This window comes from Miniopterus schreibersii (genome assembly GCF_964146895.1).
Source record: "Miniopterus schreibersii genome assembly, chromosome: 2".
In the NCBI taxonomy this organism is placed as follows: Eukaryota; Metazoa; Chordata; class Mammalia; order Chiroptera; family Miniopteridae; genus Miniopterus; species Miniopterus schreibersii.
The window spans coordinates 120,769,399-120,781,935 of record NC_138102.1 but is presented as its reverse complement, the minus strand read 5'-3'; the positions used below and the strand labels follow the sequence as shown (position 1 = coordinate 120,781,935).

The 12,537-nt window shown below is 42.8% G+C and overlaps 1 protein-coding gene across 1 annotated transcript in view; it reads right to left on the bottom strand.

Annotated features, from left to right (window-relative positions):
* The window catches only part of PAWR (pro-apoptotic WT1 regulator), a 98,612-nt gene extending 88,794 nt beyond the window's left edge, over positions 1–9,818 (bottom strand). Inside the window, exon 1 of the mRNA XM_081130712.1 lies at positions 9,202–9,818. Coding sequence (XP_080986838.1) covers positions 9,202–9,726 — 525 coding nt within the window. The 5' untranslated portion in view covers positions 9,727–9,818. The remainder of the gene's footprint in view (positions 1–9,201) is intronic.
* Positions 9,819–12,537: the final 2,719 nt, after the last annotated feature.

The window sequence follows — 12,537 nt, the reverse complement described above, 5'->3', positions numbered from 1 at the left end:
CTGGAACATAGCTTCCACTAAGCGGTCACAAGCCCAGCATAAGCAGTGGTGGACCATGGCCTGCAACAAGCCTCTTCCAAGAGGCCCCAGACCAAACACACCCAGTGGCTGGCTTCAGAGCACAATGGAGCACCACCTAACCAGCTCCAATAACAATACACCCAAAAAGCAGTCTCAGCTGGCATCAGAGCACCACTAAAGCACTCCTGCTCTATGCAATCACCCATGTAAAACAGCTCATCCACTGTAATCATAGCCAGTCCTCACAACCAGTCAGCCTGAGAGTCAACCCCATCCACTGACATACCAACAGTAATTGAGGCCCAACTACAAAGAAGGGCACACACGAACCACTCAAGGGACACCCTTGGAGCACCTAGCACAGGTGACAAGGGAGACTGTGCCACTGAGTCCCACAAGACACTTTCTACATAAGGCCATTCTATCAAAACCAGGAGATGTAACAGATCTAATACATAGAAACAAACAAATGATTCAGCAAAAATGAGGAGACAAAGACATGTCCCAAATGAAAGGTGACAAAATTCCAGAAAAATAACTAAATAAAATGGAGATGAGATACATACTAGATACAGAGTTCAAAAAACTGGTTATAAGGATGCTCAATTAACTTAGAGGTTGAATACAGAGATTCAATGAGAAAGTCAACAAAGAAATAGAAAGTATAAAAAAGAACCAGTCAAGTGAAGAACACAATAAATGAAATGAAGACTACACTAGAAGGAATAAACAACAAATTGTATGAAGCAGAGGACTAAATCAGAGGTCTAGAAGACAAGGTAGCGAAAAACACAATCAGAACAACAAAAAGAAAAGAATTTTTATTTATTTATTTTTTTAAATATATCTTTATTGATTTCAGAGAAAGGAAAGGAGAGGGAGAGAGAGATAGAAACATCAATGATGAGAGAGTCATTGATCGAGCCCACAACTCGGGCCTGTGCCCTGACCAGGAATCAAACCCCGATCTCCTGGATCCTAGGTCGATGTTCAACCGCTGAGCCACACCCAGCTGGGCAAAAAGAATTTTTAAAAAGGAGGATAGTTCAAGGGACCTCTAGGACAATATCAAGGGTAATAACATTCACATCACAGGGGTACCAGAAGGAGAAGAGAGAAAGCAAGGCATTAAAAATCTATTTGAAGAAATAATGACTGAAAACTTGATGACAAAAATAAACATACAAGTCCAGGAAGTACACAGACTACTAAACAAGATGGTCAAGACACATCATAATTAAAATGCCAGCGGTTAAAGATAAAGAGAGAATCTTCAAAGCAACATGAAAAAAAGCAGTTGGTTCCATACAAGAGAGCTCCCACAAGACTATCAGGTTTTGTTTTGTTTTACTTTTTGTAATTGAGTTTAGAGAAAAGAAGGGGGAGAGAAAGAGAGAGAGAAAAACATGGATGTGAGAGAGAAACATTGATCAGTTGCCTCCCATATGCACTCTGATTGGGATCGAACCCACAACCTGGATATGTGCCCTGACCGGGAATTAAACCTGCCACCTTCTGGTGTACAGGACATCTCTCCAACCAACTGAGACCAACTGAGCCACACTAGCCAGAACTCACATGCTAAGTTTTGAACCTACTGGAGGTGCTTATACTTTGGAAGTAAATATTCTTGCTGCTTTTAGAAATTAAATATTCTTATAATTTCATTAAGACATGGTGCCTAGTAAATTTTTAAGTATCCTAATAAGAATGTAGTAGATGGCTGAGGTTTGATTCTATACCAGTAGGTACACACCTATAAACACAAATGCCTAGGATTCAAACTGAAAGTTGCCTCAGCAATAACCAAATATGTTAAGAATCAATTGGTTAGTCAAAGACACCTATAGGTCTAATATGTGATAGTAAACATAAGGAAAAAACTCTTGCACTTAAAAATACATATTCTGATAGGATGGAAAAAACCTGTCTTAAGAGTTTGAACTGCTAATTAGTCAATACATTTATAAATATATACACTTTCCCTTAAAGATATGTAAAAATGAGAAATGAGTTAAAATAAAGTTCAAATTACACATTAAGTGTTAGGGCCTTTTTCCATTAGTCTAAGCTTCTAACAAATTCTGGAAAAGAAGCAGAGCAGACATAACGTTTTACACTAAATATATGACCATTACCTAAATGTTTGTAAGGTACATCGAATTTCCAAATAGCTCAAGTTGTCTGTTAAAATATCAATAAGGTTTAATTGGGAAAAAATGAGAATGCGTAACATCCCAATAAGAAATTTCCATTAGACATCAACAACAAACTATCAGTGTAACCTATACAGCAACTATAATTTATCATTTGGTCATTTTTAGAATTTTACGAATTATTATTTTATTTGATTCATACAATAATCCTGTTAGATAATCAGTATCAACCTCATCTGAGATATCGGTAAATCACTATGGGGCATTTAAATCAGTTCTTCCCAAAATTTAGGGTGTACGTTATTCAATGACATGTTAAAATGCAGTCTCAGGTAACTCCTACCATCCCCAGACTGAGATGAATCTTAGAAATCAGCATTTTAAGGAAACAACGTATAGGTGGTGCCCTCCCCACCCTCACCCAGACACAGCTTTGAGAACACTGATCTAAGTAACATATTAACGATGTAAGTGGTCTAAAACCCCATTTGTATTCTGAATCAAAGTTCCCAAATGTTCAGATCAGCGATTTTCAACCGGTGTGCAGCAAGAATTTTTAAAACATGCAATACCTGTCTATTTAGTCAGGGGCACTGACCTCTTTTCCCTTAAATTATCAAATAAAAAAATAGTAACAGCCAACAGTGTGAATGCCTATCTTGAAATATATATATGTCATATATGTCATATATATCATATAGTAGAATTGCATCTTATTGGTCACCTTGCATAATAAAGTTGAGTCTGGTTAATTCTTGGTACCAGAAATCCTTAAATACAACTATAAGCACCAGATTTATTTTTTTTATCCTCACCTGAGGATATGTTTATTGATTTTGAGAGAGAGAGAGGAAGAGGGAGGAGGGGAAGGAGGAAGGGACAGGACATCAACGTGAGAAACATGGATCAGTTTCCTCCTGTACAGGCCACGACCAGCAATCAAACCCGAAACCTAGGTATGTGCCCTGACCAGGAATCGAACCTATAATCCTTTGATGCACAGGACACTCCAACTAACTGAAGTACCGGGCCAGGGCAGCACCTTATTTTTTTAAAAAGTCACTCTGGAGCAAAAAGGGTAGGTAAGCAATATTATTATTTTTTTTTTTTTGTAACTCAATCAAAATTATACCTATTTTCTTTTGTCAGATCAGTAAAAAATATACTTTTTGGTGTGCCACGGAATTTTAGTAATTAGTTAACATGTGCCATGAGATGAAAAAGGTTGAAAATCGCTGGTGTAGACCACAGAGCTTTGCAGATCTCCATGAAAGATACATAAAATTTTTTAAAAATTGAAATATTACATTCAGTTAAATTAAATACCTTACACTAAACTCCAGTAGAAACAAATGGTAGTAGGTGACCAAGTTTTAAGAAACTTAAAACTAAGTAGAGTCTACCATTAATTTCATTTTCTCTGTAAAATGCAGGAAAAACTGATCATTTTAATTTAATAGCTTCTCATGGTTTGAAACCTATTGCTCTTTACTGAGTGGGGAGCTAAAACTTAGGTACCTCAGGTTCTAGGAACATAATGGAAAATTAAGATGAAAATATAAAAGCACTTAAGAGTACAAATTTGTGAATATACTAAAAACCATCAAACACTTAAAAGGATGAATTCTATGGTATGTGAATTATATCTCAGTTTTTAAAAAGGAAAAAAGCACTTAGAAAATTTAGAACTCTGCCCGGCCGGGCGTGGCTCAGCGGTTGAGCGTCAACCTAGGATCCTCGGCGATCGGGGTTCGATTCCCAGTCAGGGCACATGCCTGGGTTGCGGGCTGCAGCCAATCAATGACTCTCTCATCATTGATGTTTCTCTCTCTCTCTCTCTCTCCCTCTCCTTTCCTCTCTCTGAAATCAATAAAGATATATTAAAAAAAAAAAAAAGAAAATTTAGAACTCTAATTGAATTTCCCAATAATTTTAAACTTCTAAGACATTATATCAGCATTACTATTAAGTAGCAGTTATTTTTTGGCCTTCATCACAGATGCTAAAAACCAATGTAGGAAATAATAAGGAGTATAAATAAGGCCACTAGCCTAATAATGATTTTAAATAAGAATTTTACTGCCAATGTTTATATGTTTATTTGCTAAATTTTTCCAATAAAGTCCCAACTCATCTACCTTTTAATATAGGGCTATTTTCAAATTCTATAGCAATATATTAGTATCTTATATTTTAGTAAAATAATCTTTGTATTTATTAAATTCAGTATATAGCATATAACACACTAAAATATAATAAGATGGTTATTAAACATCAGGCTTTGAAGGCAGACTATCTCTAGTCTGCTTCTTACCATATACATGACCTCAAGCAAGTAACTAGCTTACTCTCTCTGCCCCATTTTCCCATAGGGTTGCTGCACCAATATATGCAAAGTGCTTAGAACAGTGCCTGGCATTTAATAAATAAGAAAGCACACCATAAATGCCATCTACTTTAATTACATAATCATTATTTGTATGGGGAAAAAGCACCTCATCTTAGATAACTCGTTACAAATCATGATAATATTAAAAATTTAATTTACTTTATCAATGAACTAAAACATTTAGGAAAGTCTGGGTTAATATCTTATTAAGCAGCCTCAGTGTTTATGCTATATCTACCCTAGTCACAAGTCCAATTTTTCCAAATCTGACTCACCATTAGTTCCTCCCCTGACTCAACACATAGAAAGGTAGACAGTCTGGAATATAATGGGCATACCAAAAGGCATTTCTTAATCTACCTAGATTTATAAGGTTTATTTACTATGTGGAACGTGTCCTATATAATGTTCAGCAAATATGCTGAATAATTATGACTTAAATTTTGTTCACTTAAAAGTGCTTTCTAATCATCAAATGTTCCTTCAACCTATGGAGTAGGTATTAAAACCCCACCTTGACAGAAAAACAACATATCACTTAAGTAAAATCAAAGATCCACATTTTCTGACTGCTAGCCAAAAACAGATTTATATTTTGTTGATGGCCTGGTATTCAAAATTTTGACAAGCAAACTATAGACTAGAGAGTTGAAGCAATCTCTGAGCCTACAAATTTGGCCTTAAGTTCTATTCAATTCCACACTTTCACTGTTTTCCCCATTTAGATGTTTAAATTATTTAAGATAACCTCTAATAAAAATTTATTTTTAAAAAGTCTAGGGAAATAAGCTAAATAATGAAGGCAGGTTAATTCTTTAAAATTCCCCTTCCCTAGGAACACCACACCACACACACAAAAAAAATTTTAAATATTGCTCTATCATTTATTCACTTTTCATGTGATCCTGAATCATTTTAAACTCTCTAAGCCTCCATTTTCTCCTCTAGAAATGGGGATAAAAAGAGTAAATATAACTACCACATGGGGTTGCTGTGAGCATTAATTAAGACACGTAAAGTACATTAGCCAACCACTATGAAATCAACAAGTTTCAATATATGTTAATTTTTCTAATTTAAATCAAAACCTCAGTGTCATTTGAGTTCTACTTATTGAGAGTTTATTTTCTATGGTAGCCATCTCTTTTAACCCATTCATGCAAACCTACTCAATAGCAGTAACTTTATAAGCACTGAAAACAGGGGTATATAACTATCTAGGAAGCCTCCCTCAACTACACTCCTCCCTCCTTGAATTATGTACCCTGCTCAGGAAATAGGCTGTACTTTAACACTGTACTTAACATATTTGCCTTTATTACTTGAGAGTCCCTTGTGGGCAAGGCCTGTGTCCTATTCATCTCTGTGCCCCAGACTGCAGTCCAATAGTTCTTAACCCTGACTCACATTAGAATCACATGGGAAGCTTATCAAAATATTATTGCCTGGGATCCATCCCAAACCCACTAAATCATAAGGGGGTCAGGGAGGAAAAGGGCAAGAGTAATCAGTACGGGGGAGTATTTTTTTTAAGATCCTCACGTGATATTAAATGTGCTGCCACAGTGAAGAACCACTGCACTCTGACATTTAAAATACTAGACAAACAGGTATGCACACATGTCTGTATGATTATATAGGTAAAGAAACACAAGCCTTAGCTCAAGACCCTCATCTTCAATAGCCTCTCTCAGCCCAATCAAGTATTCCCTTTAAATACACATTATTTCTAACAAACAATTCGTTACGAGCTATTAAGATGGCTTTCAGACTAACTCAGCTCTTGAGTTTTTTCATGTAATTATGCCTTAGCCTTCTTCCTAGAGTCCAGTCTTGCTCCTTATTTTCTCCACAGTGCTTACCATAGTATCTTGAACACAAACATGTAGCAAACATTTGACTGATCTAATAAACATATACAATAATTACTGGCAGGAAGTATGTCACATCCAATATCCAATATGGGCTATCCCCCTCCCAAAAATAAAAGAATAAAAATTTAGAAAAAAGCTTTTTAAAAATCTCTAACTTTGTAAATGAGATCTAAAGTCTATCTCACTAATAAGCATCTGTGTGTTTGCACTTTTTATTGCAGTCATCAGATGCAGTATCCACCCAGTGTTTTACCCTTACCCACTTTCAGTTCTTGACCTGCTTCCTTCCTAAAACTATCTCCTAGTTGCTTCTAGTATCTTTAGCTGCTGTCAGGTGCCTTTGCAACAATTTTATAATACTCAGTAATTAGTAAAATAAGTTAATGAAAGTTACAATGAATGTGTCACACATATGTTTAATAAACACTTCCTGCAGGAGTTTACTGCTTATCAATCACCAAAACAGGCTTTTTGCATACAAATTACATGCTAATCTAATATAAACTTGGTTGGTTATAGGGTCTGAAAATAAGTCTTACTCAACATTATAGATAATACAAGTCTACTTTTGAATATTGACAGATTGGTGGTTTTCTGCTTTTATAATAGTTTAATACCTGAAAATTTTGTAAAATATTACATGACTTTTTAAAACAGGAGTGCTAAGTAGTATTACAAGAAGCTGCACAGCAACTGGCCTTCTCAATTCTGAAACTATTAACAGAAAAAAATGGCACACAATTCTAAAAAAGCAACCAAAAGATATTTATGAAAATGGTTCCCCTTCAAGGTTTTGAGTCACATATTTTACCACTAATAAAATAATCTGAAAGACTTAAGTTGTCTTTAAAAAATTGAAAGTATGGGGAGGAGGCACTCAAGAAGCATGCCTGCTAATTAGATACGATGGTAAAACATTACCATGTTTTGTTGGGTCCTACAGCATGAAACAGAGCCATAGTAACCACAAAAAGAAAGCAGTCCTCAATTCCCTATTCAATAAAAAAGGTTCAAATTCCACAGACAAAAAATGGTACCCTGGGTTGTTTGTTTTTAAGGAAGATTAAATTTAGGAGTTGCCAACACCCAAATGAAAAACATTCCAGAGTATTAGACTCAATTGTAGTGGGGAGTCATCTACATTCTCAGCACTATGTTCCTTACCCAAAGCATAAGTATTAACAAAGGATGTTTCTTAGGATCTTACAAGATACACCATACTTATTTCCCTCAATAAACATTACCCTTGTTAAAAAAAAAAAAAAAAAAGTACTTGAGAAATAACAATTTTAGCACAAGCAGCCAGCCAAATAATGAAGTTTAACATCTGCCAATGTAATTTCCCAAATAAGACCCCTGTCAAATGAATAATGAGGAAAAGGCTGAAAATGACAAATTCTTTTATTTGGACCATCAGCTACTTTTAAAAATAAAGTTGTGGAATGTAGTTTTTCCAAAGCCTTGTCTTCAGTTTCCCCTTAATCTTCATATTTTTAACTAAACAAACAAAAAAAACCCTAGAAATTTGATTACCACTCTTAGAATTCCTTCTAGAGCAATTTAATGAATAACAGATCTTTTGTGCAAGTAGCAAACCACAGAGGACCGTTTTGCTGGCTGATAAAAATCTCTGAAACACTCATAAAAATATACTCTTCAAAGACAAACTGATTTTCCAGGTATGGAAATCATATTAAGACTTATAAATTTGGTATGTTTGATATACACCCTAACTTACTGCCAGTGCTTTTACTTGAACCACAATTAAATTCTTACAATTTTCTTGGTGTCGAAGTTGAATAAATTGAAGACCAGAAGCATTAAAAAACAAAAAGTAAAACATAGAGAGCCAATGAGAAAAAGATGCAACTAACTGCTTTGGGTGAAACAAGGTTGTTGAATCACTTCCCAAAACCGGTGAGCTACTATTAAAGTAACCAAACTTGTTTAGGTTTGTTTTGTTTTGTTGAGGATAAAGTGGTGCAGTTATACACTAGGTAAAAATGTTTCACCACTCTAATAGGAAGATGCTACTGCCTGCAGAAATGTTTTGAGACTGCTAAAACAAACAAGCAAACAAAAAAAAAAAAACACCCTACCACAAATGTATTCCAGGGCACACAAATATGAGAGATCGTCTTAAAAAAATTGTGCATTGTTACAGCGTTCCTATTGTCCTAAATATCACTTACACTGAGAAAAAAACTATATATATGTGTGTGGTTTGTATATGAAATAGGGCATAGATTCATTTGGATATACTCATCTTGGGTTCAATGAACGATGAAGCTGTCTTGGATAGTGCTAAGACCACTTTTCCTTTACAGGTGCTATTAAACACTGTTAAAGAGAGGAGATCAACAATCTGATAACTTGAGCCTGGCACGTAGGAAACTAGAGTATGCCGTCATCACCATTAATCAATTTTTCTAACTGACCAAGCATAAAAAAAAACAAGTCTGAGTGAGCAAGTTCTTGAGCCAGGAGTTGTCTTTCCACCGCTGTAAAAATGTATCCTGAGCCTGAGACCTTAGCCAGGAAGCTTGAAAAGCACGTGTGCTGCTTTGGGTTTGGGGAACTTCCCAGGAAGCATTTGCTCAAGAGTAAAACTCCATCACCCTCTGCCTGCCTGAAAGGATAAGCTGCAGGAGCTACAGCGGGAAAACTCTGGGCCCGGGAGACCGGAGAGCTCCCAGGAGCAAGACACCGGGAGGCAGCAGCCCCCACCCCCAGGTCCGGCCGCCGCCCCCGCCCGGCTCACCTCCGCCGCGGGGATGTTGACCACGCCAGTGGAGCGCCGCTTCTCCCGCAGCTTCCTCTTCTCGATCTGCCCCTTGCCTTTCCTGGCACTGGGGCCCGAGCTCCTGCCCTTCTCCGGGGCGCCGTCCCGCTCCTCCTCGTCGCCCCGGGCCTGAGGTGCCCCGGAGGCGGCGGCGGGGGCGGGGGCGGCGCCGGCGGGGGGCTCGTCCTCCGGCCGCCGCGGGCCTGGGGCCGCCCGGGTCAGCGCCGCGGCGCCCACCGCGCAGTTCACGCCCCCGGGAGCGGCAGGTGCGGCCGCGCCCCCGGGGAGGTTGTTGTTGAGCTCGTTGGCCGCGGCGGCCGCCGAGGTGCCCAGAGCCCCGGCCGGGGGCTTTCCGGCCGCGTCGCTACTGCCCCCGCCCGGGGCGGCCGGGCCCGGGGGGTTCTGCTTGGCGCGCAGCTTCTCGCGCTTCGCCTTCCACTCCTCCAGGAAGTCTGTGGTGCTGCCGCCGCCGCCGCTGCTGGTCCTGTAGCCACCGGTCGCCATATTCCCAGCGGGCCGGCCGGGCTCTCACCTCAGGCCGCCCACCCCGGCTCCGGTCGTCGCCGCCTCTTCCTTCCCGCCGCCCCGAGGAGACGAGCGAAAGACCCCCGGGCGCTGGGCGGCCGCGGCTCCCCCAGCCGCCCGCCGTCTGAGAGGAAACACAACAGGGGGCGGGGAAGGGAAGCGTCAGGTCCTCGCGCGGCTCGAGGGTCTGCCCAGCGGCCGCGCCCCTCGAAGCCCCCGGACCTGGAGCGCGCCCACTGGTCCCTGCCGGCGAGCGGCCGCCGAGTCCCGAACCCGCGCGGTTTCTCCGACGCACCTACACGGCGGGCGCGACGGGCGCCGCCCCTCCAGGGGAGGAGAAAGGGACTATCCCCCCGCGCCGTCCACACCGGGGTCCGCGCGGTCGGGGTACCGGGGCCAGACCCTACACCTGTCGGCCAGTCGCATCTCCTGCCCCTCGCTCGGGCCACGGCCGGCGGGGGTCCCCAGCACCGTCGCTCCCACTGCCCGGCACCGGCTCGCGGCGGACGGGGGACGCGCAGGCACCAGCTGTGCAGCCGAGTCGGGAAGGGACGCGGCGCGGGCGGCGCGGGCGGCCCCTTACCTGGGAGAAGTTTGGGCGATGCGGTGCGGGGCTGGGATCGGGCTCCCAGGTGAGCCAAAGCGGACGCGCGAATGCAGCCGCGGCCAACGAGTCGTCCCGAGCTCCGACTCCGCCGGGCTGGGAGGGAGGGAAGGAGGGAGGGAGCGAGGGAGAGAGAGGGGCGGAGGGGAGCCGAGCGACGCCGAAGCGCGGGCGGAAAGGGCCGAGACGGCGCGGAGGGGCGCGGCGCGCGGCTGGGGGTGGGTCCTGCCCGCCGCCGCCCCGCCCCCGCGCTCAGGTGCGCGGCGCCGCGGCCGGCCCGCCGCGCGGACGGCACATTCCTGGGCTCGCAGCCCCGCGGCGTCCGGCCCCCCGGCGCCTCCGACTCGGGCGGGAGCGGCCCTCCGCGCCCTTTACCCCGCTCCTCTTCGCCGCCTCGCCCTTCTCCCACCACTCTTCCTTTTAAGTACAAGACAGATTCTTCGAGGGAAAGTCTCGAATGCTGCTGGCTGAGGGGGATGATTCAGGGCCTGACGAGCCTGGATGGGAACGCGCTCTGGAGTCCCCGTCCCTCCTCGCTGCCCCTTTTCAGATTTACTGGGGTGGCAGGGAGAGACGAGCAGAGGAAAAACTGACAAACCCAGCACCCTCCGTGTAAGAAAAGCTGGTGGCTCCTGGTGAAAGGGTCACCTGAAAGGGGGGCCTCAAATTGACAGTGAGGTGTCAAGGGCTTACTATTACTCTCTTAGACTTACAGGAGAAAATTAAAAACATTCCCACAGTGCTGTATTTCCTGTCTCAATCCTATTTAGCGTTTCCTTCTTAACCCTGGCTCTACCCCTCCTCTTCGCAGACAGAGAATTTAGCAGCAAAAGCTCCCTACCAAAGCTCTAAAGCTGCATTGATGCGCATTTGATCCGAGCAGGGGCGGTGATTGTCTCCCTTCTTCTCTCCTTAACGCGAGGGTGCATCTTATCCTCAGAGGCAAGTCATCTAAGATTTCTGGACCAGGGCTGGGTGCCCTGCGGCTGGCACGGCCCTGAGCAGGCTGAGCTCACTCCACCCGGGCGATGCCAGGGCGCACGTCACGGTCGGTCGGTCGCAGGGCGCAGAGAAATGTCAGGTCACCCTTTGGTGAGAAGTGGGCGAGCCTTGAGTCACCCTCGTACCTAGCACCCATCTTTCTTCCTCCTTAGTGTTCCTATTTTGCCCAGGTGACACCTGGTGGGTGGGCAGTTAGTGTGTGCCTGCCTCAAGAATGAGAACAGAAGAAAGTGACTCACTTGCTATTTATTTCTCAGAGAGAAACACACAGTTCTGGCCTTTGTTGAGGTCTGGCCGCTGTTGAGCTGAACATATGCGTAACCAGGAGAGAGCTCCGGAAAAATCCTTAGAAAAGTAAAGCCCCTGCTTGGGAATGGGTTTAGAAGGCTGGAGCCTAGCTGGTACCCATCTGGGTGTACCCCCTGAAATTCCTCACTAAGGATTCCTTAGTAACAGACTAAGCCATTCTGAGTTTTAGGAGGAGGGGGAGGGGGGAGGTAAACAGGTTCACAGGAAGGTGCTTGGAGGGGCTGCAGGAGACCGTGGAAAGAGGGTAGAGACTGCTTGGATACAAACATAAGTAGCTGAGAGGTCTCAGGCCTGTCGTTTAAGTTCTCTGGAACTCAGGTTTCTTTACTGTAAAAGCAATAACAGTGTATATTTTTTAAGCTGTTCTAAAAATCGACCCTGTGTTTGAAGTGTGCTCCTTTCAAGGAAGGCATTCAGTAAATAAGGTTCCTCTTATTAACAGGATATCAAGCAGTTAAGAGTCCTGGATCTCTAAGCTGTTGGGGGTTGAGGGGAGTTAGGCAAAAAAGATAAGGTACTGAATACGAAATATGAACTGGGACACAATAGGCTGAGTAAACTAGGATAATACTGAGGCCACATAAATTTGTCCCTGCATCTCTTAGGCCAGTTCTCCTAATATTAATAGGCTCTGCGTTGGGAATGTTGGCTATTACTGACTTGTGTGGCTTTGGCTTTGAATAAGTTGCTTAACTTTTGTGCCTCTGTTTACTTACATATAAAATGGGGGTAATAATACTTCCTACATTGTGAGAGTGTTGTGAAAGTGCCTGAGATCCTTAGATAAAAGGTAATATATGAGTACCAAAGTAGTTATTACTAGTCTATAAAGTGCCCTAGGAACCACAGATGAAAGAGAATATTGAGGCACAAAG